This window comes from Pristis pectinata, chromosome 3 (assembly GCF_009764475.1).
Source record: "Pristis pectinata isolate sPriPec2 chromosome 3, sPriPec2.1.pri, whole genome shotgun sequence".
NCBI lineage: Eukaryota > Metazoa > Chordata > Chondrichthyes > Rhinopristiformes > Pristidae > Pristis > Pristis pectinata.
The window spans coordinates 15634904-15659725 of NC_067407.1; the positions used below are offsets into that span (position 1 = coordinate 15634904).

The following is a 24822-nucleotide window of genomic DNA, read 5'->3' on the forward strand; positions in this document are numbered from 1 at the left end:
AGAATGCTTCGGGGGTGTTCTCATTATATTAAAGACAGCAACTAATATAGATTCACATGCACAACAACTCAGACCTCTGAATCCCTAGAATTCAATGAATTTCTCAGCTCACTGCTTGGTCTCCCAGAAAACTTGCTGGACATGTGTCCAAGTTCTTATAATGGTCCCTAAAATTAAAATAGACCTCTAATATCCAACCCAATAGTAAAGCCTTCTGGTTTTAACCAGCCACATAGGATATGGAAGGCTTTACATCAGATCCCAGTGGGACATGGCGGATGGGGCCATTTGATGCACCAGAAGTGTCGTAGGAGTTGTTCACAAGTAGTGTATTAGGAGTTCTCCAGAACTGTGGCGGCCCTCATCAAACCATGAACCACACTCTGTCCTCCGGACAAGGTTGATGGTGACATTGGAGTACACTTCTTCTCCTCAAGGGCATTCAACTGGTTAATTTTGCTGATGCTGGATTTACAGTTTTTGCTTCCTCAGCGGTATGGAAGGCAGGGAAAGAGGGAAGTAGTGCAGTGTCTAAACATCAGAGCTCAACTTCAAGGGACGACAGGGATTAAAACTGAAAATAAATTGACCTCTTGGAGTCAGATCCCCTCCCCCTTCTATTACACAGCTGGTTTTGCAACCAACCGAAGTAAATAAGAAGCAGTTCCAATTTTCCCTTGTGTAGAGCAACGGGAATTGAAGACCGCTAAATTCTCCTGGAGTCATTGAGCCGTGGATGTGAGTGATGCTCCCATTCCTGGCCTTAAGTCACATTTCGTCCTTGGCTCCACCCTGTATAGAGTTTCCCAGGGCCCAGAAGGGAGATGGTCCGTGCGCGGTCCACTGCCAGACTCATTCTGGCTCCGGCTTCTGCTCCGTTAACTCAATCGAGCTGTCAGCGAGCGCAAGGCATCGGAGTCACTTCTCAGATCACACAGGGGGGGCCGACGCCTAACGCCCGGCAACTCCTGCAATCATGAGCCGGGTGAGCTTCTTCGAGGTAAGAAGGAATCAATGTAAAATGTCAAAATAGTGGTGCTTTTCTGCATGGTATTAATGAAAGAGATCCGCATAGGGAGTGCAGGGCTAATTTTCCATGTAAGGGACTATGGCTAAAAGTAGTGTACGGTTTACTGCTACGCCGTTTATCTTGGTGTTCTAAGTAAGATGCACATTGTAATTGTTTGCAACTATATCGTACTAATTATTGTTTGGAAATGAAAACAGTTTGTAGCACGGCTCTGTATTTCTGCATAGTGGGTGTCATGATGTCTTGTGTTCATTCAGACAGGAGTGTTCGCCTTCTAGTCGTGTATTAGCGATTTTTGCATTGATATTAGGTGTATCAAAGCATGGACCAGTTTATTAAAAATATCCATTCTTTCACAGCAGCAAATCCTAAATAGCACGAGAAAATATCTTGAATTATATGGGAGGATGGAAACTTGATGATATGGGACAATCACAATCAGTGCATGAGTAGAATCCATTGATTTGATTAATGCAAAAGAGTCACTGCCTCTTTCAGTCAGTCAAAGGATTTTGACTACATTGGAGTTTGGGGAAATGAGGCAGGGACTAGTTTGTAAATGACAGAAAAACTTATGGGCATTTGGAGAAGCATAGTGCCAGATGATTGGAGGGTGGCAAATGTTGTTCCTTTGTTTAAGAAAGGGAGTATGGATAACCCTGGGAATTCTAGGCCAGTGAGTCTTACTTCAGTGGTGGGCAAATTACTGGAGAAGATTCTTAGAGACAGGATTTATGGGCATTGGGAGAAGCATAGGTTGATTAGGGACAGTCAGCATGGCTTTGTGAGGGGCAGGTCATGCCTCATGAGCCCGACTGAATCCTTTGAGGATGTGACAAAGCACATTGGTGAAGGTAGAGCAGTGGATGTGGTGTACATAGATTTAAGTAAGGTGTTTGATAAGGTTCCTCATGGAAGGCTCATTCAGAAAGTCAGGACGCATGGGATCCAGGGAAACTTGGCTGTGTGGATTCAGAATTGGCTTGCCCATAGAAGGCAGAGGGTGGTGGTAGATGGAATGTATTCTGCCTGGAGGTCGGTGACCAGTGGAGTTCTGCAGGGATCTATTCTGGGACCCTACTCTTTGTGATTTTTATAAATGACTTGGATGAGGATGTGAAGGGTGGGTTAGTAAGTTTGCTGATGATGTGAAGGTTGGTGGTGTTGTGGATAGTGTGGAAGGTTGCTATAGGTTACAACAGGACATTGATAGGATGCAGAGCTGGGCTGAGAAGTGTCAGATGGAGTTCAACCCGGAAAAGTATGAAGTGATACACCTTGGAAGATCAAATTTGAAGCCAGAATACAAGGTTAATGGCAGGACTCTTAGCAGTGTGGAGGAACAGAGCGATCTTGGGGTCAATGTCCATAGATCCCTCAAGGTTGCCGCACAGGTTGATAGGGTTTTCAGAAGGCATATGGTGTGTTGGCATTCATTAATTGAGTTCAAGAGCCACGAGGTAATGTTGCAGCTTAATAAAAGTCTGGTTAGACCACACTTGGAGTATGGTGTTCAGTTCTGGTCGCCTCATTATAGAAAGGATGTGGAAGCTTTAGAGAGGGTGCAGAGGAGATTTACCAGGATGCTGCCTGGATTGGAGAGCACATCTTATGAGGATAGGTTGAGTGATCTAGGGCTTTTCTCTTTGGAGAGAAGGAGGATGAGAGGTGACTTGATAGAGGTGTACAAGATGATGAAGCATAGAGCGAGTGGACAGTCAGAGAATTTTTCCCAGAGCGAAAATGGCTAACATGAGGGGGCATAATTTTAAGATGATTGGAGGCAGGTATAAGGGGTATGTCAGAGGCAAATTTTTTACGTAAGGAATGATGGGTGCATGGAACGCACTGTCGGCAGAGGTGGTGGGGGCAGATACATTAGGGACATTTAAGAAACTCTTAGATAGCCACATGAATGATAGAAGAATGGAGGGCTATGTGGGAGGGAAGGGTTAGATAGAGTAAGATAATCTTAGAGCAGGATAAAATGTCGGTACAACATCATGAGCCGAAGGGCCTGTACTGTGCTGTAGTGTTCTATGTTCTAACTTCAGGATTGAAATTGACTTTAACTCTAGTTTCCATGTCTCAGGCACAATACAGTGTGTTCTATTAATTCCAGCCACTAACACTCTCTATGATCCTATTTCCTTTGATACAGAAACACAGAACCATGCAGTACACAAAAAACATTAGGCCTTTATTCTTTGCTAGTTTGATAAAAGACCCAATACCCTGCCATCTCCATCAATTTTATCCCCTGTAAGTGCTCATTCAATTCCCTTCAGATAGTTGGTGTTAAAGTCCATTCCCTTCACTCTCTCAGGCAGCACATTTCCTATCATGGATGAGGATTACAATATAAGGTGCCATATAACACATTATGTTATTGCCATTGCTCAATTTTATCCCCACATCCGCTCAGCTGAAATCTCATGCATCAACCATTCCAGAATACTCTGGGCTGGTTTTTCTCCTACTACTCACTGTAAACCAGATGTCATTCAAAACTTTTCTGCCCATAACCTAATGTCTTGTCTCATGAATCCAGTACTGAATTAGTAAGTAACCCCTTGATTATAAAAAATTCAGTCTCATCTTTACAACCTTTCATCCAGCCCTTTGACCCTCCGAGAGATCTATACGTCTCCATTTTTTGAGCACATGCACATTTAGATCATCAACCAGAACCAAACAACTGAAATTGATGGAAATCTGAAATAGAAGCAGAAAATGCCAGAAATACTCAGCAGGGAGCAGTGGCACAGATAGGAGAGTTGCTGCCTCACAGTTCCAGAGACCCGGGTTCAATCCTGACTTCCAGTGCTGTCTGTGTGGAGTTTATATGTTCTGTCTGTGGCCAGGTGGGCTTCTTCCAGTGCTCCAGTTTCCTCTCACACACCAAAGCTGTGCAGGTTGGGAAGTTAATTGGACACTGTAAATTGCCCCTAGTGTGTAGATGAGTGATAGAATCTTGGGGGAGTTGATGAGAATGTGGGGATGATAAAATGGGTTAGGGTAGGATTAGTATAAGTGGGTGCTTGGTGGTCTGCGCAGACTTGGTGGGCTGGAGGGCCTGTTCTCTGCTGTATCTCGCTGTGACTTGATGATTCTAGTGTATGTGGAGAGAGAAAAAGAATTAACTTTTCAGGTTATTGACCATTTAAAAATCATTGACCTGAGGCATCAACTCTTCTTCTTTTTCCACATATGCTGCCTGACCTGCTGAGTATCCCCAGCATTTCGTGTTTTGTTTAATCAACCAACGATTGGCAGCCATTTCTTCAGCTGTCAAGGATCTGAAGCTGTGGGATTCTCTGAAACATATCTGGCTTTCTAACTCATTCCTCTTTTAAGATGTTTCTTAAAACCTATGATTTTCTGTGCATCTGGCCTAATGGGTGAGATTTGGCACCAGTTATTTGTTTGACCAGACTCCTGTGCAGCACCTTGGCAATTATTTTCTATATCAGAGATATTATTTGAATTGAAGATAAACAAAGGATTGCTGATGCTGGAATCTGGATGAAAAACACAATGATGCTGGAGGAACTCAGCAGGCCAGGCAGCATCTGTGGAGAAAAGCAGGTGGTCAACGTTTCGGGTCAGGACCCTTCTTCCGGATGAAGAGTCCTGAGGAAGGGTCCTGACCTGTAACATTGACCGCCTGCATTTCTCCACAGATGCTGCCTGGCCTGCTGAGTTCCTCCAGCATCATCGTGTTTTTATATGAATTGAAGTTCTTGTTATTAGGTAAAAAATATTTTCATCTCATCACTGGCTCTTTTGTGAATTATCTTGACTTGGGGCACTCTAGTTACTGACCATTCTGCCAGTGGAAACAGCATTGTATGATTAATTATAGTCCTTAACTCTCCCTGCAGATCTTGTACCACATTACAGATGAGGATTAACATAAGTTCTGCATTTATCCAGTTACACCTGTGTAACTGTGTTGATGCCTATGTGAAGTCTTGTATGGATGGCAGTCACAAGTAGTTTAATAAATTATAATAGATAATTGAAATATCTTATGAATATTTACTTACAGAAAGAAAGGTACAAATAATCAGCTCCAGGATCAGATGTGAACAGCACAACTGATCATTATGGTCAGAATGTTTATGTCCTCTGTAACTTCTTCTGATCATCGTTTCATCTTGTGTGTTGCCACCTGGAAATACCGTTCACTTCAGGTCTAAATCCTATCATTTCTAGATAATGCAGTTTTATTTTTGTTTTGTATAATTGTGTACTCAATTAATTATTTTAAGTGTCCACATCCATTGAACCACAAAAGAAACAAATACTGGAAATCAGAAAGTGGTGATTATAAAGAACAATGCCAGAAATCCCAGAACAGTGTGAATGCTGGATCTTTGAACATATTCAAAGCTGAGATAGATAGAGATTTTATCAGTAAGGGAATCAAGGGTTGATGGGAGAGAGCAGGAAAGTGGACGAGGAATTTTGGATCAGCCCATGATCTTATTAAGTGGCAGAACAGGCTGGAGAGGCTGAGAGAGCTTTTTCCTGCTTGTGTCTTAATATACAAAAGATCTATGAGCGACCCTGTAAGTTTCTGTAAATAGTCAAGTTAGGTCAAGGTTTAGGCTGTGGATGGTTTGTTAACTTTGAAAATGTGCCTGTGTCTCCTCCCTAGTCGACATTTGTCATGCAAGCAAATCCAAGGTATGTTCCCACCATTTTCTGTTCTTAATTAAGTGCTCAATAGGATTTGGAAATGTCTGCTGTAAAGAATAACAGCTTTGATGATATGCCTATCTTGTACAAGCATGGATAAGCATCTCTCTGGTGTTAGCAGCATCACAAATCAATTTCTGAACATTCCTGCTGATTTGTGTTTGCATTAGTATGTTAGCACCATTTTAACATAAATCAATGAAAGATCAGCACAAAAATTACCAGTATGCTGAGTAATGGATGCTGAGAAATGTGTAGTAAGGAGGGAATCTTTTGAAGATTTGGGGAATATATAATTTGACGGTAAAGCTCACAAGATTCAGATATCTGGTCAGAGAGATATTACTGCTTTGAAGACATACCCCATGTGCTTGTCATTATTATACATGCAATTTGGAATGGGAACTTTATTTTATTATGGGCAGTTCACCCTAAAGCTTGGAAGAAGGATGACGAAAAGAATGTTCTGCTTTATTTTGCAGAGATCAGAGAATATGTGGGGCAAGTATTGATGGGACTAATTGATTCAAAAAGAAACAGATTAATAAAGTATTTTGTGGGACTTATTGAGGTTTCAGACCAGTCAAATGGACCCCACTGAAATCTGTATATTACTGCTTTTTATTTAGTTGGAGTTGGTTTCTGTGTTGGTCTCTGATGACCAGTATGTGATGTGTGAAAGAGTGGTGAACTTGATCCGATCATGAGAAGTTCCATCAAGTAAGAATCTATGATTGAATCAGAGACAGGAAGAGACATTCAAATGCCATTCAAATGCCACTGATTCTGGGTAAATATAACTTTTGAAGGCTATGGTCATGATCAGGAAAAGATCTTCTAGTCTATCAAGCCTGTTCCATCACAATGTAATTCGATCTTCATGTGCCATTAACTCCCCTGTTGCACAGTCATGAAGTCTTCTGGAAAAGGGAATATGATAGAAAATGAACTCTAGGCTAACTTATTTAAAGATTCTGTTGAAGTCCTTGCTAACATTGCTCCTTCACCCCCAGTACCCCTCTTCCATCCCTTACATTATCCAGAATCCAGAAGACCATCCAGTCAACCACCCAACTATAACTAATCTACAACTCATGTGGACTCATTCAGTTCCATTACAAAAGCCTGCAGCAGATTCATTACCATCATATGTACTGACACTCAGAAGTCATTAACTGTGAAAATACTTTGTGACATCTCGCCTGTCCATGTACTTATTATTTGTATTGATATCTTTATAGTCCTTATTTTACCCTATCTAAAAATTTCCTCTTGGACAAAATATAATACTTTAAACAACTATTTCCCCTCCACCTCTGTGCTAATTCAGACAAAATATACCCAATTTTCTAATCCTGGTTATTATTAACTATTAAAAAAGATACCAACCAAATGGTCCTCTTCTGAATCCAGCCTTTTCAATATCCCTGCCAAAGGAGGGAACCAAAACTGGACAACAATCTGGATTTGGCCAAGCCACAGCCTTGTACAAAGTATGATTGCATTGCTAGTTTTCTATTTTTTTGTTATAGCTATCCATTTTAACTCTCTCCAGTTTTGCAGCAACCCTATGACAGTAGCCCTGGAACTTGAATGTTTTATGAAATATAATCCCCATGACACTACAGGAAGTCCATTGTTGGTTTGGGACAGAATTTATCCAAGGCCTTTTTATCTGCAGTTAGAGCAGTGACTGGGATCAATTTCTGGCTCAAGTGCCATCTGATATATAGACCTTTTAAATACTTCAGTTAAAGCACTGGTGAACTCTCATAACTTTTGTCAAGTTTAGTATACTGATACTAATATAATGCTAATGTTCAGTCTGCTGCAATTTATAATTGTTAGCCATTAGTGAATTGATGCTAAAACATTTTATAGGAACAGATTGAGATCACCTTTATATTCTTATTAACATGTCTGTTAATGCGCTGCATTAGTACATTTACATGAATCTATCATTCAAATCAGTCTCTCCTTTCTGAAATAAAAACAGACATCCCAACACCTGCAATTATTTGATTTTCCTTTCTTCTCCTTCCTCCTATTTCCATCAATTCTTCTCCCACCTTCCCATCCTGAGGAGTTTCAAAGCTCCAAAGATGTCACCTACCATTTTGCATCAGGTCTAAGTTTCAATTATTCTTTGCATGAGTGCAGACATTGAGAATCAACCTCCCACTGGGCGTCTCAGCAAATCTGGGTCCTGTCCTAGACCAATGTGCAAATTGCCCTTTCCCAGCAGGGGTCACAGGGCTGTGACCAGGATGAGGAACTCTGGAGAAAAGAGTCCTCTACGTAGAGTAGGGTGATGAGGATAATTGTGGTCCAACCATCACCACTGTGGTTAAACTCAGGTAACACAACGCAAAACACAGTGTAAGTTTCTGATCTTCCTATTCTGAATAACTGAACTGCAATTGAGTCATTGGGGACGTTTAACATTTGATGTTTTTGCTTTATATTGCACTGCCCTTGGTTCAGCAGGTAAGTGCTTCTGCATCATCAAGCGTAGACTTTTGTGCTAGTTGGTGCTGATATAAAGTTCAAGGTGCCCCATCTGGCCCCTGCATCCTGAAGTTGTCCATTTTGGCAAAAAGTACATAAATATATTTATAAATGAAGCATATTTATACGTAAATGGTGAGAAGCTGCAGAGCTCTGAGGTGAAGAGAGATCTGGGTGTTCTGATGCATTATTCATAAAAATCTACTCTGCAGGCACAGCAAATAATTAGGAGAGCTAACAGAATGAGTTAAATTGTGTTTCAGTTAAGGGAGCATTGGCAAGACCACATATAGAGTACCATGTAAGTTAAGGAATGATATTGATGTATAGGAAGCATTTGGGACTTGACTAATACCTGGAATGTGTGGGTTGTCTCCTGAGGAAATGTTGGACCAGGTAGGCTTGTATCCTCTGGAGTTTAGAAGAGTGAGCGGGGACTTGATTGAAACATATAAGATCCTGAGGGGTCTTGACAGGGTGAATGTAGAGAGAATGTTCCCACTTGTGGGAGAATCTAGAACTAAGGGGAACACTGTATAAAAGTAATGGTTAAAAAAAATGACAGGAAGAGCATGAATCTAGATTTTAATATAGATTTATTGCAGCAGAATTAATTCAACAAATACAGTACAGAAACCTGGAGAACTCAAGAGGTTCTTCTTGTGAGTGCTTCAGAGTGTCAAGAAGCCTATTCCCACAGCTAGGATGTTATTTCCTGGAACTGCTTGGAACAGAAACTAGACAAGCTGAAAGAATCTACTGACGCAGCTTTCACTGCATTGAGTGGCAGCTTATTCTATAAGTCAATAACCAGACATGATCTATAATAAGCAGAAGTATCAGTTCAGCAGTAACTCCTATCTCAGTCGGCTCAGTTGCCTTGGATCTGGTGTACCAAGATCACTTTTGCTTATAATCAAATTGATTTTAATGCTCTAACGTTTGTACAAAGCTCATTGATCACTAACTGCTTTATTGAGAAAGTTATTCTGAGTTACGGCAAACTTTTAAAAAGTTGAAATCCATTGATATTTTTAGATATTTTTTCTTGGTTAGAAAAGCCAATTGAAATGTTGACACTTCTTTTACGTGGTTCCCTCTCCCCTGCATGTTGCAATGAATTAAAGTTACTCTTGAGTAAACAGGAATGAAATTTACAGGATTGCTGTATCATCACCTTCTTACATTAGATTCCGAATCAGAATCAGAATGTTTATTATCACTGACGTATGTTGTGAGATTTGTTGTGGTAGCAGTACAGTGTAAGACATAAAGACATAAAATTTACTATAATTTACAAAAATAAATAAATAGTGCAAAAGAGGAATAATGAGGTAGTGTTCATGGGTTCATGGACCATTTAGAAATCTGATGGCGGAGGAGAAGAGCTGGTGTGCCTTCCTCATGATTGCATTAATGTGTTAGGAATGCTGGAATGGAATAGGCTGTTCATTCTTCAAGCCTATTCCTCCAGTTGGGTTGAGAAGCTGATTGGCCTCTCAAATCCATTCAGCAACCTTTACATTTATTCATTCATTTAGAATGTGTGGGCATTTTTGGAAGGCCAGAGTTTATTGTCTATTCTCAACTGCCTTTGAGAAGGTGGGGCTAGGTGAGCCACTTTGATGGGACTTAAAAAGGCCAATTTGCTGTTAGCTTTCATCTGCATTTGGCTGGGGTGGTGGGGAGGGGAGAGCAGGGAAGGGGAACTTTCATTGCCTCTATACAGGGATTGGGTAAGACCCCAATGGAGTAAAGCATTCAGTTCTGGGCAACACATTTCAGGAAGGATATATTGGCCTTGGAATGGTGTGACTCAGCTTCCTCAGCATGAAATTCGGACTAGAAAGTTAGTCAATGAAGATAATTTACAACAATGAGGACTGTATGCTCTTGATAATAGATTAAGAGGCGATCTACTTGGTGTTTTATTTTAATTAATTTTACGGGGTAGGAGCATTGCTGGTAAGGCCAGTATTTATTGACCCTAATTCTACCGTGGGCTATGTTTCCCTCAACTTGCACTGATGTTGTTATGTTATTTTAGTTTATTATGTCATGTAAGTTATGTATAATTTATGTTAATTTAAGTTTATGTAATTTATGTTTGTTACATTTGTAATATACTGTGCTGCTGCTGCAAAAAGCTAACTTTCCTGGCAGTTATACCCCAGGTATGTGTGCCCATGACAATAAACTTGAACTAGTCCTTGAGGATGTGATGGTGTGCCACCATCTTGAACATGACAGTCCTCTTCATGAGGCAGTCCCACAGTGATGATGAGTAGAGAGTTCTGGATTTAGACCCAGCAACAATGAAGGATGGGGGATGTATTTTCTATTCATAATAGTGTGCGACTAGGAGAGAGACCTGTAGATAGGGGTGTTCCGATGCCCTTGCTGCCACTGGTAGAGGGTTGTGGGTTTGTGAGGTGCTTTCAGAATAGCCTAGGTGAAATTCATTTTGTAAATGGTCACACTGTAACCACCATACACTGGTGGTGGAGGGAATGAATGCTTGGTTGAGAGGGGAGCCAATCAGATGGGCTGAATGTCCTGAATGTTAAGAGTTGCCGAGGTTGTATTCTTCCAGGCAAGTGCAGAGTATCCCATCAGACTCCTGCTCCCGACTAGTACCCTGTTGAAGGCATTAAAGTGTCATGACAATGATTCTCCCTCTGACCTGCTCTTGTAGTTATGGTATTTTTGTGGCTGGTCCAGTTGAGTTTCTGGTCTTTGGTGACCGAAGGGATGTTGATGGAGGGGGACTCAACAAATGGTAATGCCACTGAATGTCAAGGGTAGGTGTTTAGATTGTTGGAGATGGTCATTGCCTGACACTTCTGAGGCCTGAATGTTACTTTCCACTTGCCAGCCCCCGACTGAATATTGCCTAAGTCTTGTTGTATGCAGGCATGGGCTGCTTCATTTGCTCAGGAACTGAACATTGCAAAATCATCAGTGAACCTCTTCACTTCTGATCTCATGAAGGAAGGAAGGTCATGGATGAAACAACTGAAGATGGTTGAACCCAAGACACTATCCTGAGGAAGTCTTGCAGTGATGTCCTAGAACTGGGATGATTGACTTCCAACAACCACATGCATCTTACTTTGTGTGAGGTATGGCTCCAACCACTGGAATGTTTTCCTTTTAATGCCCATTGACTTCAGTTTTACCAGGGTGCCTTGATCCCACATTTGGTCATTGCCTTTAGTGTTAAGGGCAGTCCCTGTCACTTCACCTCTGGACTTCAGCTCAGTGCTGCATGCTTGAATGAGGTCTGTAATGAGGTCTGAAGGTGAGTGGTTCTGGTAAAATCCAAACTGGGCATCAATGAGGTTGTTATTGTTAAGTAAGTGCTGCTTGATAGTAATGTCGATGACAGCTTCCATCACTTTGCAGATGATTAAATGTTAACTTATTGAGCACTAATCAGAGAGATTGGATTTGTTCTGCTATTTGTGAATGCACCATACCTGGGCAATCTTCCATATTGTTGGGGAAATGCCAGTGTTATAACTGTACTGATAAAAATGTGTAATAGATTCTATATAGTAAACAGAGAGAAACTGGTGAGAGAGTTTAGAATGAGCGGGCATAACCTTCAACTCAGAGTGAGATTGTATAGGGCCGATGACAGAAAGCACCTTTCCTTTCACACGAAGAGTAGTAGAAGTCTGGAACTCTTTTCCCTAAAAAGCAGGGAACCTGTTGAAAATGTAAGCACTGAAATTGATGTATTTCAGTTAGCCAAGTGTAAGGGCTGTAGAACCAAGTCTAGTTAATGGGTTTAAGAAATAGATCAACTATGATCTAACTGAGTGGTGGAACTGTCTTTAGGTGCAGAGTGGTCTACTACCATACTTCCCTGATACCCTCACTGAATTAGAATCACAGTCTTAAATGCTTCAGTTGTCCCTGTATCTACTGTAAGCACCGAGTTCTGTTCTTTATTTACTGCCCCCACTTAACTCTCCATGGTGATGAATTTACTGTTCAGTTACAGTGAAACTTTCCACATTGTAGGTATTAACATAATTATAGCATTTTATACCTAATGCCATACCAAAAACTGATCGTGATGTTTGACAGACCATATTATGAATGTCCAACTTTACATAATGTTATGTTAAATATAATCAACAAGTTACTCATGTCCAGTAACCAAAATACTTCAGAGCAGAAAACTGTCCCCTATTGCCAACCCTAAGTGGTGGTATAATATTGGTTATGTTGCTTCTACATCACCCACCCACCCACACCACCCCACAATACTTTAACTCAAATATTACTTTGTGTGTTGCAATTGAAAATGATGGCAAAAGGGAGCTATACCAGAACAAAAACACGCAAAAAAGGGATGATATTAAACTACTTCATAGAAAATATATCGTTATCAAACACAAATTCTGCAAAATACAGAGATCTTCGGTGTGAGTACTGTATGAAGTACCATTTGCAATGGAGTAAGAAGAGGCTCTATGCCTTAGCTGAGTTATGATGGACTTCAGTCATGACCATGTTTCCATTGCTTGAACATGCTTCTATTGCAGTAGCTGGTTCAACAAACTACCTCATGCACAACTGACCCCAGCTGACGTGGTACAATTAACATCCGCATAGTTTGTAGATATTTTTAGTTGGTCATACTACTAATTAAGTTGGAGGCTCAGTTGTTAACAGTAAACATAGCTGTACACAAAGTCTAGCAGAAGTGCCAAAGGGTTCTGGAAAACTGAGCTGGTCCCAGAATTGCTACCTCAATAAAGCAGCATGTTGTTGGAAAATAGCCCTGAATAAAGGTTCCCATCAGGGCCACAGCTTCAAGGCAACATAATAATCTTGAGAGCTAGGGGGAGCTGGCACAGATCCACAGGTATTGTCTGATCCGCTGGACATTTCCTGCATTCCCCTTTATTTCATAGTTCCAGCGGCTGCAATGTTTTTTATCTCACAGTTGCAGCATGTTTTGTTTTCTGCCTCCCCCGTCCTCATTTATCTCCCTCTGTTATCATCTCCTTCAGACCAGCTGCGAGTAGCAAACCTTCACCACTCTCTCTCAGCCAGCACCACCACCACTGGTGTCATTCAGTCAGTCTCGGCGTCCACCATGTCACAGACATTCCTTCTGTTCTCTTTGCTCTTGCCCCATCTCTGCAACTTAAAACATAATGGTTTTCCAACATTTCCCAGTTCTGATGAAAAGTTATCGATCTGAAATGTTGACTTTATTTCTCTCTCCACTAATATTACCTGACCTGCTGTGTGTTTCCAGCATTTTCTGTCTTTTGTAATAAGCTAGATACATTTTTATCATTTTCCTTCAATTCATTTGTGGGATATGGTCGTCATTGGCAGGGACGGCATTTACTGCCCTGTTGAAGGTGAACTGCACTAGTGCTTGTATCAATGATTCTCCCATTGTTAGTTGAGGAATTTCAGGATGTTGATGGGACAGCGGTATATTTCCAAGTCAGGATTATAGATTTCACAATCACATATTGAGCGATTCAGCTACTTTTTACTGACACCCACTGAATTTATGAATGGCCCGTGAAAAAAGATAAGTCTTGACAAGCTGCAGCCAGTATCATTCATTATGTTATGGTGAAAAAAGGGACAAACATAAATGATTTCAGTGAGGTTTTATGCACAATGTCTCTATCCTAAAGGGTATGTGGGCGCACGCATGTGTGCATGTGTTATTGTTTATGAAAGCACATGTACAAGTGTGTGTGTGTGTGTGTGTGTGTGTGTGTGTGTGTGTGTGTGTGTGTGTGTGTGTGTGTGTGTGTCTGGGGTGGGGGAAATGGAAAACCTTGCTAGGGAATTTAATATTCTTTTATTTTGCTTTCTCTTTACCATATGTATTAACTAATTGCCTTGTGAGTTAGCACCTTCGCAAACACACTATTTCTGCCACTTGGATCGGTGGCTTAACTTTTACACCCACTTTTTCCCTCACGTCCCTGATATCTTTGGTCAACAGAATATGCAAATCTCACTTTTCAAACTAACAATGGGTCTACCATCAAATACAATTTTCAGCAAAGAGCTCCAAACCACTGTAACCCTTTGTATGAAATTTCTAAACTTTATTCTGGGAAGTTCTAGCTCCAATTTTTAGACCATGTTCCCTGGGTTCTAGAATCCTGAATCTGTGGCAGTAGTTTCTCTGCCATATCCATTCCACACTTCCTGAAGAAGTTTTACTAAATTGATCCTAAATCTTCCAAACTCCGGGGTGTATTACAGTTTCTGTAAGCTCTCCTTGTAATTAATCCTTGGTGTCCAGGTATCATTCAAATAAATCAATATTCCATTCCTTCCAAGGAAGTACATCATTCCTAAAGTTTGGTGTCTGGAAGTTAACATGGTGATCAGGCGTGGTCTTTGTATAGCTGCAACACGACTTCCAATTCTTCATAATCCAGCTCTGCAGATACAAAGACGAGCTTTGTTGATTTTTTTTAACCTTGTCATTTTAATAATCTAAGTAGTTGGGCTCCTAAGTCCCCAGTGCTTCTATCATTTCAACAATTAGAGAGTATGCTCTTTTATATTTTTCATATCCCAAGCAGATAACCTCACCCTCAATTACGTGAAAATCCATTTGTGAGAGTGTTGTATATATTCACTTAATTTATTAGCACTGCGCCAGAAATTCTGTCGGAAAATGAATGATTTTGCGCACTATGCAGTAGAATTTTTTCAAGAGCCTGACTCTGTTCACTTGATGCACACTTCCAGATTTTTGTTCCAGATCCTTTATGAAATGACATTTGCTAATATGGACACTGTTGGGAATGCCCAGTGACATTGTCAATCATTTAGATATGACCTATACAAATTTATTCTGTATAGACAAGGCCCACATTACAGTGTGGGCCTTGTGTAAAGAAGTAGCCCTGTTTATACATTAACATTGCTACCAACAATCAAGATCCATGGCAAAAACCTGGAAAAAGTGGTTCACTTTCTATATCCTGAGAATCACCTCTAGGCAATTTCTATTGTTAGAGGATTTGAGTGTGATAGTAAATGTGTCCTACTGCAATTATATAGGGATTTGATGAGGCCATACTTGGAGTATTGTGCACAATTTTGTCTTCCTTATTCTTTACAATATTTTTATTAAATCCATGAAAAAAATACAGAGTACATGCATCAAAAAAGAAAGTAAAAATACTACTGAGTACATTGTAATAAGTCGTACTTAGGATACTCTAAATCAATAATCACATATAGTAGTTAGTTAATAAGGAAAGAAAAAATTGAAATATTTTATTACAAGAAAAAATCTACCCCCACTACCAAAACCCGAAGCTGTTAGATAGAAGAAACAGCAAGGAAAAACCTTAAAAAACGTAAGTGTCAGCCAATATCTGCATTTTAGTCCCCAAATCAGAGATTTTGAAAATAATTCAAAAAGGGTCCCCACAGGGTTTGAAAGTCTAGGTTAGATTCAAAAACTGAACAGCGAATCTTCTCTAGATTCAAGTATGACATAACATCCCGTAACCATTGAGCATGAGTAGGCGGAGTAACTTCCTTCCACTTAAGCAACATAGCTCTCCTGGCTATAAGAGAAATAAAAGCCAGAATATGTAAATCAGAAGCCTTCAAAGTTATATCTTTTTCTCCAACGATCCCAAATAGTGCAGTCAAAGGATTAAGTTTAAAGTTTATTTTAAAAAGTACAGAAAAAGTATGAAAGACCTCTGTCCAATTTTTTTTAAGACTCTGACATGTCCAAAACAGTCTTCCTTATTTAAAAAGGATATATTTGTTATAGTCAGGGTGCAGCAAATTCATCAGACTGGTTCCTGGAATGGTGGATCCGTCATGCAAGGAGAGATTTTAAACTCTATTCTTTACAGTTTAAAAGAATGAGAGGTAACCTCACTGAAACACAAAACAAGGGGCTCGAGAGTGTAAATATGGGAAGGATACTTCCTCTGGTTGAGGAGACTAGAACTATCATTCCCGGTCTCAAAGTAAGGAGTACAGTACCTAGAAATGAAATGAGGAGAAATGCCTTCAGGGGGTGGTGAATCTTTGGAATTTTTTTGCACCAGAGGGCTGTGGAGGCTCAGTCACATTGCATTCAAAGATCAATAGATTTCCAGTTGTTAGAGGATTTGAAGGACATAGGGGAGTGTGGGAAAGTGGCATTGAGATAGATCAGTCATGATCTTGAATGGTGAAGTGAGCTCGAAGGACCAAATGGCCAACTCTTGTTCCTCCTATATTTTTAAAATTATCTGCTCTTTTTAAGATGGCCCTTAAAATATATCTCTTGGACAAAGTTTTTGTTCATCTCTCTTAGTAGTTCTTTCTTTAAGACATTTCACAATGCTAACAGCACGACAGAAATACAAATTGTCTTCAGGATCCCACTTTTGCTGTGTTTTAAGGCCTGTGTTGGCTGATCATTGCTGCAAACTCAGAAACTCTGGGAATCTGGTAATTTTGTCAAATTTGCTCTTGGCTCTTCCTGATTGATACTTGTTCTATAAAGCTTCTTAATTTGCTTCCTCCCCTCACTTGCAGACAAATTAAATATTCTGAAATGTGATTCAGAACCAGAAATTAAGGCATCACTTTTAAAACCTTCAGCTCCATCTGATTCGCTTTTTAGTCGAAACCTTAAATCAGTCTAATCACTGAGGTGGAGAATTAAAGATTCAGTAGCACTATTCAAAGAAGAGCAGGGCAGCACTCTTTGGGGTCTTGTCTAATACCAAGCCCTCAACCATCATCATAAAACAGAAAATGAAGTTCAAAAATACTGCAGATGCTGGAAATCTAAAGTAAATACAGAAAATTCTTGAAATACTTAGCAGGTCTGTCCATATCTGTGGGAAGAGAAACAGTTAACTTTTCAGGTCAAAGATCCTTTGTCAGAACTCAGGTTTCCAAATTCTATCCATAGGCCTTATTTTTATGGAAATTCATAGAGTTCTACAGCACAGAAACAGACCCTTTGGTTCAACTTGTCCTTGCTTAAACCTGTGCCCTCTAGTTTTAGACTCCCCAGCCCTGGGAAAAAGACTGTGACCTTATCTATGCACCTCACGATTTTATAAATCTCTGTAAGGTCACCCCTCAGCCTCCTTTGTTCCAGGGAAAAGAATCCCAGCCTATACAGTCTCTCCTTCTAACTAATCCAGGGTGGCACAGTAGTATAGATCTAGGGCAGCACGGTAGTGTAGCGGTTAGTGTAATGCTATTACAATGCCAGCGACCCGGGTTCAGTTCCACCGCTGTCTGTAAGGAGTTTGTATGTTCTCCCAGTGACTGTGTGGGTTTCCTCAGGATGATCCGGTTTCCTCCCACATTCCAAAGATGTACAGGTTAGGAGCTGTGGGCGTGCCATGTTGGCGCGCGGAAGAGTGGCGACACTTGCGGGCTGCCCCCAGCACATTATCAGTAACGCAAAAAGACGCATTTCACTGTGTGTTTCGACGTACAGGTGACTAATAAATAAATATCCATATCTTAACTCGAGCCCTCCGGTCCCGACAACATTCCTGTCGATCTTTTCTGCACCGTTTCTCATCACGTTCTTCCTGTAGTGTAGCGACCGGAATTGCAAATGATACTCCAGCTGCAGTCTTACCAATGAGTTGTGCAACTGTAACGTGACGTCCCAACTCCTATACTCAGTGGCTCGGCCGATGAAGGCAAGCGTACCACATCTCCTTCACCACTCTGTCCACCTGTGTCGCCTCTTGTAAGTAACACTCCCTGCCCTTCACTGCGTATATCCTTCCCTGGTTTAACTTCCCAAAATGCATGACTTCGCATTTGTCTGAGCTAAGATTCACCTGCCTCCTTTTTCCACCTTCCCAGTTGATCTAATTCCTGTTGTAACCTTAGACAACATTCTTCGCTGTCTACTGTATCACCAATTTTCAAACTTACTAATCATGTCATCTTCACTCGTTTCCAAATCATTAATATATATATATGTGACAAATAATGATGGACTCAGCACCAATCCCTGAGGTACACCACTGGTTATAGGTCTCCAATCTGAATAGCAACCCTCCACCACCACCCTCTGCCTCCTACCACCAAGCCAATTTTGTATCCAGTTTGCCAGCTCGTCCATAATTCATTCATTCATGTGATAAGGACATTGTCAGAAAGGTCAGCTTTTATTTCCTATCCCAAATTATTCTTTAATTCTGTGGCTTGTTGGGACATTTCAGAACACAGTAAAGAATCAACCAGATTGCTGTGGTCTGGAGTCACGTATAAACTACTTAGCACAGCTGGGCTGATCAAAGACAATTACGTCAAGCCGATGGTTTCGTGGTCAGCATTATGAGCATAAATAATTGTAGTTCCAGAATTAATTAGATGAATTTAAATGTCCAGCTGCTGTGGTGGGATTTGAATTCACATCCCATGATCATCGGCCCAGGCCTCCGATTATAAGTCTTGTATTTTAACCCACGTGCTTGTACCAGAGATTTTGGTGCACATTTTGACCGCTGCTTTCCTCTATTTTATTACATTCCAAAAAATATTTATCTGGCTGTATAATCCTTTGAGATTAAGGATGAGAAAAGCACCATATAAATGCAAATTTATTCCTTATTGATCAACACTTGTACATATGGCTTCTTCAGCAAGAACTGGCAACTCTAAGGGATTTGTTAATTCAGCTTTGATTGCAGATGCTAGCCAATGCCTGTATATCTGAGAAGCTTCTATTCTTATTTTTGCATTCCCAGGATTTATGGTTTTCTCTGCCATCCCAAAAATCAGGCAACTTGGCTTGACTCTTCCTCTGTGCTCAATAACATTTCATCACTGTTTACTTGATTCTGGTTCCTACCTTGTACAAATACAAATGGACACTCATCGGAGAAAATCTCTATTTATAGCTGCCTTCTCCTTATAAACACGTTCATAATTTTTCTGTGATATGCACATAGTGGGAATCTTTTCCTATCATCGCTGTTGCACTTAGTCCAATGATATTCATAGCCTGCCAAGAAAAGAAGTTGTATATGTTACAAGACTTAAGATGATCAAAGTTTCAGAAGATTATATAAACATAAGAGCCAAGCTTGCACTTTGTGCAAATCATTTGAACCCGGAGGTTATGTTACATTCAATAGCATGCCCCTGCTTAACTGCTATTTGATATAATAATTAACAGCGAGATTATTTCTGTCCATAGAAATATTTCCAGTCCTCTGTTGGCTATGGAGGTTGGCATTAGCTGCAAAAATATGTATGATTTTTGTTCCAAAGGCTTTTGAATAGGAAAAAAGATTAAAACAAAATCTTTGATTAAAACCAAGGTATTGGGCTATTTCAGGAAGAAAGGTATGCATCACTATGAAACAGTTCTGTTTAAGATTTAGCCAGGTATATTTCTATTTAATACATAAGGTCTTTGAAACAAGCTTCAATGTTTATTCTGTTATGATAAGTAAGTTTCCTTGATCCACAGATGTGCAGGGAAGGATGAAACATGCTGTTCAAATGCAACATTAATATTTAATTTATTCAAACATGCAATTGATTGACAGCTCTACCAGAATTGAACAAACAGTTATTTCAAATCTGTTTGGTTGAGGTGACTGAGGAATTTAACAGGCTTGTGCTGGGACCTCCCCACTGTCACAGTGGATGTCACAGCGTTCTTTGTCCGTATTCACACACTGGAATATTTTTTTCTTCAGAGTATAAAGTTAAATGGAAAGGAATTTATGGAATGATTTATAGTGGTAGTGATTTTTTTTGCCCTCTGAATTTACACCCACACCAAAACATCCCTTGTTGTTTCATTATATAAGTTTGTGGCAATGGACCATCTGAAAGTTTCTGTTCAATTATTGCAGAACAGTATATCAGTGCTGCTGAAAACATTCACTGTGGCAAAAATCAATCAATGGCATGAATCAAACACGATTCAGCTCACTACCCCTTCCCAGGACTCTCTCTTCGCCTGTACTAATTGGGTATGAATGCAAGGCCTCTGTTTTTACCCAATTTTTATCAATCCTCCATTGCCTGGTTAGAGCTGCAGAGACTCTACAACAACAAGAATAATATACACATGTGGCATGATGTCAAATGAGTGTGTGACAGGTCTTGGTGTGTTTTACTACATTATGGCAGCTATAAAAGCATACATTGTTGTTGTTTTCCATGCCTTAAGCAATAGAGTTCTATCCATAACCTCTGACCCTTGTCCTCCTCCCCTGCATAAAACTTACTGCTTTGGCTAAGCTTTTGGCTATCTTCCTCACTTTGCATTTATATGGCATGTTAACAATGTGTTATATAAATGCAACCTATCATTATAGCCAAAGTTGATCTAGGCCTTTGGAAATCAGGCTTTTAATTGGTTGGGAGTGCTGCAGTCTAAAACTTGTCTCCAGCTAACAAAAACCCTTTTATAAAACATTTAACAAGTATCCTAAATGGATTGTAGGAACAGTCAAGCTGGGAATAGGGATTGGTGAAAATTCTTAAGTTTAAAAAAATGTAGTTGAAGATTTTTGTTTAGTAAAATATTTTTTAGACTTTCTACCTTAAAAGAAAGTCTTACATTTATCTAGGTCCTTTTACAAATTCCTGCAGTCCTCAACCACTTTACAGGTGGTGAAGCATTTTGAAGGATTGTCACTGTTGTAGGAAACATTGGAACCAACTTGGAAGCAGTAAGGTCCCACCAACAGCAATGGGATAATAACCTGATAATCTGTTCCTAGGCATCTTGGTTGAGGATTTAATCTTGGTCAGGACATTAGGGAGATTTACCCTGTTTGACGAAACGTGTTGTTCTCAGTTGAAACACGGGAGCTGTACTATTCAGCATGTTTCAGTGACAAGCTCACAGCACCAATAAGAACAGTACTTTGGCTTCAATAAAGGGGAAGTAATTGACTCCTCCTGATGAGTAAGAGCAGTCATTGGGGAGGAATTGAAGAAGCAATAAAACTATCCTGCCGCTAGGGATTAAAAGTGCAGCAATAAACCTCTCGTAAGCACTTTCATCTCTGGGGGGGGGGGGGGGGAGGGAAAGTCATTGAAGCTCGTATTTCTTCCAAGTCAACGTGTAAGTTCAACATTGCACTCCAGCCAAAGTGTTCAATGATCCTGTGTCATTTATTTAGATTCTCTGCAAAAGATGCAGCTATTATACAAATGCTTAATAGACTTGCAGCAAATTCCTCTTACTGTTATTTCAGCAAGGGAATTATCTGTTCATTTTGAACTCCCTACTGAAGTAGCAAAGGGGAAAGTTTGACACGACCTGGTGATTGTACAGTAATAATGATGGCAGTCACTTCTACTTCTGTATCTTTCCAGCCAGCTTCCTCTGTACATCAACAGGACCGCCAGGCTCCTCTGTCCCCTTATAACGTACTCACATTGATCCATGATGTCCTTATCGTTTGCCTTCCTCAGAGAATAATAAACCAAACCTCTTTATTCAATCAAAATAGATGAGAGAGGTAATTTCTACAAAGTGCATTAGATCTTAAACTTCTCTCAATTGATCAAGGAATAAACATCAGCCTTAGTAATGCTGAACATCCATTTGCTATCACTTTAATTCTCTATCCCATTCCCTCTCTGAACTCTATGACTTTGTCTGCCGACAAAGCTTGACTTAAGGAACAGTACTCGACTAGACACACCACAGCCTTGAGAACTCAACATTAAATTCAACAATTCCAACATTTGTGGTCTTTCTCACCACCCTCTTCAGGAATCTCAGATTTCACTCATCTCCTTTTAAACCTCCGTGCAACATATTTTTAACGTCCTCTTTCAGTGGATACCATCTCTGGAGGAGGTATTAATGGGAGCAGAGAAATGAAATCTGCATCGGAAATGATTACTTGAATTTGTTGAAATTCATTGTTAAGCCCAGAAGGCCGATAAATACCCCCTCCCTCTCGCTCCCACACATTTACATACACCATCTCACTTACTTTCACACTCAACTTTAATATCACACACTCTCACAAACTTACCTACACCCACTTATTTACCCCATGCACACATAAACACAAATGCACTTGCATTTTCAAAAAATATACCTTATTTGCAAAAAAAGCATATACAAGAAATACAATGCAATCAGCACACATCTTTCATTACATTCATTGTGTCATCAGACCAATACATATTCTTACAGTGCAGCAACACCACTCATGTTTTCTCGTTAAACAATACATCCATGAAGTGTTTGAGAGGTTATTACACAGGAGCCAGCCACTCAGTGTCCAGTGGCAGCAGGACCTTAGACCGTGGTCTTTCCCCACAAAGCCTTTGTGGTGCTGCACCAAGCTTCAGCGCATCCCTCATGACGGACTCCTGGAATGTGCCAGTCAGCAACATTTGCTTGCAGGTAGCTTGTTACACTGGAAGAACAACAAGTTTCGGACAGACCAAAGTGCATCTTTCACCGAGTTGATGATTTTCCAGCAGCAATTAATGTTTGTCTTGGTATGCATCCTTGGGAACAGCCCATAGATCAAAGAGTCCCCTGTTTCGCAGTTGCTCAGGACATACCTCGACAAGAACCATTGCATCCTTTTTTCAGGCCTTCTTGGCAAGTGCACAGTCCACAAGGAAGTGGACGATTGCCTCATCGGCACTGCATCCATCTTGAGGGTAATGCACATTGGGAGTCAGATTCTAACTGTGCAGGAAGGATCTGATGGGGAAAGCCCCTCTCAGTGTCAGCCAAGCACACAAACACACACACACATTGACACATACTTTCACTCGTGCAATCTCACAATTACGCTCTCTCACATTTAATCCCTTACACATGTACACTTTGAGTGAAGGCCACTGGGCAATGATGAACCACAAATTAATTTTTTAGGACAGTGCTTCTATTGGATCATCTGTGCCTCTGTGACCTGTACAGCACCTGATTTTCACTTGCATTGGTATTGGTATCGGTTTATCACTGTCACTTGAAAAACTTGTCTTGCATACCGTTCGTACAGATCAATTCATGACACAGTGCACTGCAGTAGTACAGGTAGTAAAAACAATAACAGAATACAGAGTAAAGTGTCAAGCTACAGCAAAGTGCATTGCAGGTAGACAATAAGGTGCAAGATCATAACAAGGTAGATTGTGAGGTCGAGAGTCCATCTCATCATATAAGGGAACTGTTCAATAGTCTTATCACAGTAAGAGAGAAGCTGTCCTTGAGCCTGGTGGTATGTGCCCTCAGGCTCCTGTATCTTCACATTGATGACAGCTACTCCCATATTACCAAATCCAAGAGGAATCTTCACTCTCTTATCTCTAACTTGAAATCAACTGTAGCACACAAAATGCTGGAGGAACTTGGCAGGTCAGGCAGCACCTATGGACAGAAATGAACAGTCAATGTTTTGGGTCGAGACCCTCCATCAGGACTGGAAATAAAGAGGCAGAAGCCAGAATAAAAGGGTGGGGGGAGGGGGAGGAGCCCAAGCTAAGGGGTGATAGGTGTGTCCAGGTGAGGGGGAAAGGTAGGTAGGTGGGGGAGGGGAGTGAAGTGGGAACGATGTGAGAACCTGGGATGTAATAGGTGGAAGAGGCAAAGGGCTGAAGAAGATAGAAGCTGATAGGAGAGGACAGTAGACCATGGAATAAAAGGAAGGAGGTGGGGAACCAGAGGGAGGAAGAGCCAGTGGGTGATGGGCAGGTTGTGAGGGCTGGGGAGGGGAAAGAGAAGGGGTAAAAGGGACAGAAGATAAGGGAAGACAAAGGTGGGGGGGGGGGGGAACAGATGGGAGGGGTTACCAAAAGTTAGAGAAATCGATGTTGATGCCGTCAGGTTGGAGACTACCAAGACGGAATATGAGGAGTTGTCCCTCTAATCTGCATCTCGCCTCAGTTTGGCAGTAGAGGAGGCCGTGGATGGACATGTCAGTATGGGAATGGGAGGTAGAATTAAAATGGCTGACCACCAGGAGATCCGGGCTGTTATGGCAGACTAGCTCCTAGATGTTACTGCTTTTGGACAGAGCACTGAATCAATGTTTAATGTTCTACCTCACCAACAATGACCATAATTCAGGAGTGAATCACTGGCTGTGTTACAACACCCTAAGGCCATGGAATAAAATGCAAGTCCTTTTTGTTTCCCTAAACTGGGAATTTCATCCACTCACTGGTCTGATATTGAAACATTGCAGGGGTGGGTGGGGACATACAAACATGCAAATTAGGAGCAGGAGTTGGCCATTCAACATCTCCAGTTAATAAGGGCGCAGCTAATCTGATTGTAAATTCAACTTCACATTTTTGTTTTCCCACTATAACCTGAACCCCTTGCTTGTCAAGTACCTGTTAACTTTGCCTTAAAAATATTCAAAGAGACCTGCTTCCACCAACTTTCGAGGAAGAGTTTCAAAGACTCACGGGCCTTGGTGATGTAAAAAAAATTGCCTCATCTCTGTCTAAAATGAGCAACCCCTTATTTTTAAACATTGACCGCAAGATTGAGATTTTCCGACAGGGATGGGGACTTTAAAACTAGAGGACATAGATTTAAGGTGGGGAGGGTGTTAAAGATTTAAAGGATAAGA

General features: G+C 40.7%; 1 protein-coding gene across 1 annotated transcript in view; it reads left to right on the top strand.

Moving 5' to 3' along the window:
• The first annotated feature begins 882 nt into the window (after positions 1-882).
• LOC127568413 (very-long-chain enoyl-CoA reductase-like) overlaps positions 883-24822 on the top strand; it is a 69507-nt gene continuing 45567 nt past the window's right edge. Inside the window, exon 1 of the mRNA XM_052012111.1 lies at positions 883-1000. Within this exon, the coding sequence (XP_051868071.1) occupies positions 977-1000 (24 nt within the window). The 5' untranslated portion in view covers positions 883-976. The remainder of the gene's footprint in view (positions 1001-24822) is intronic.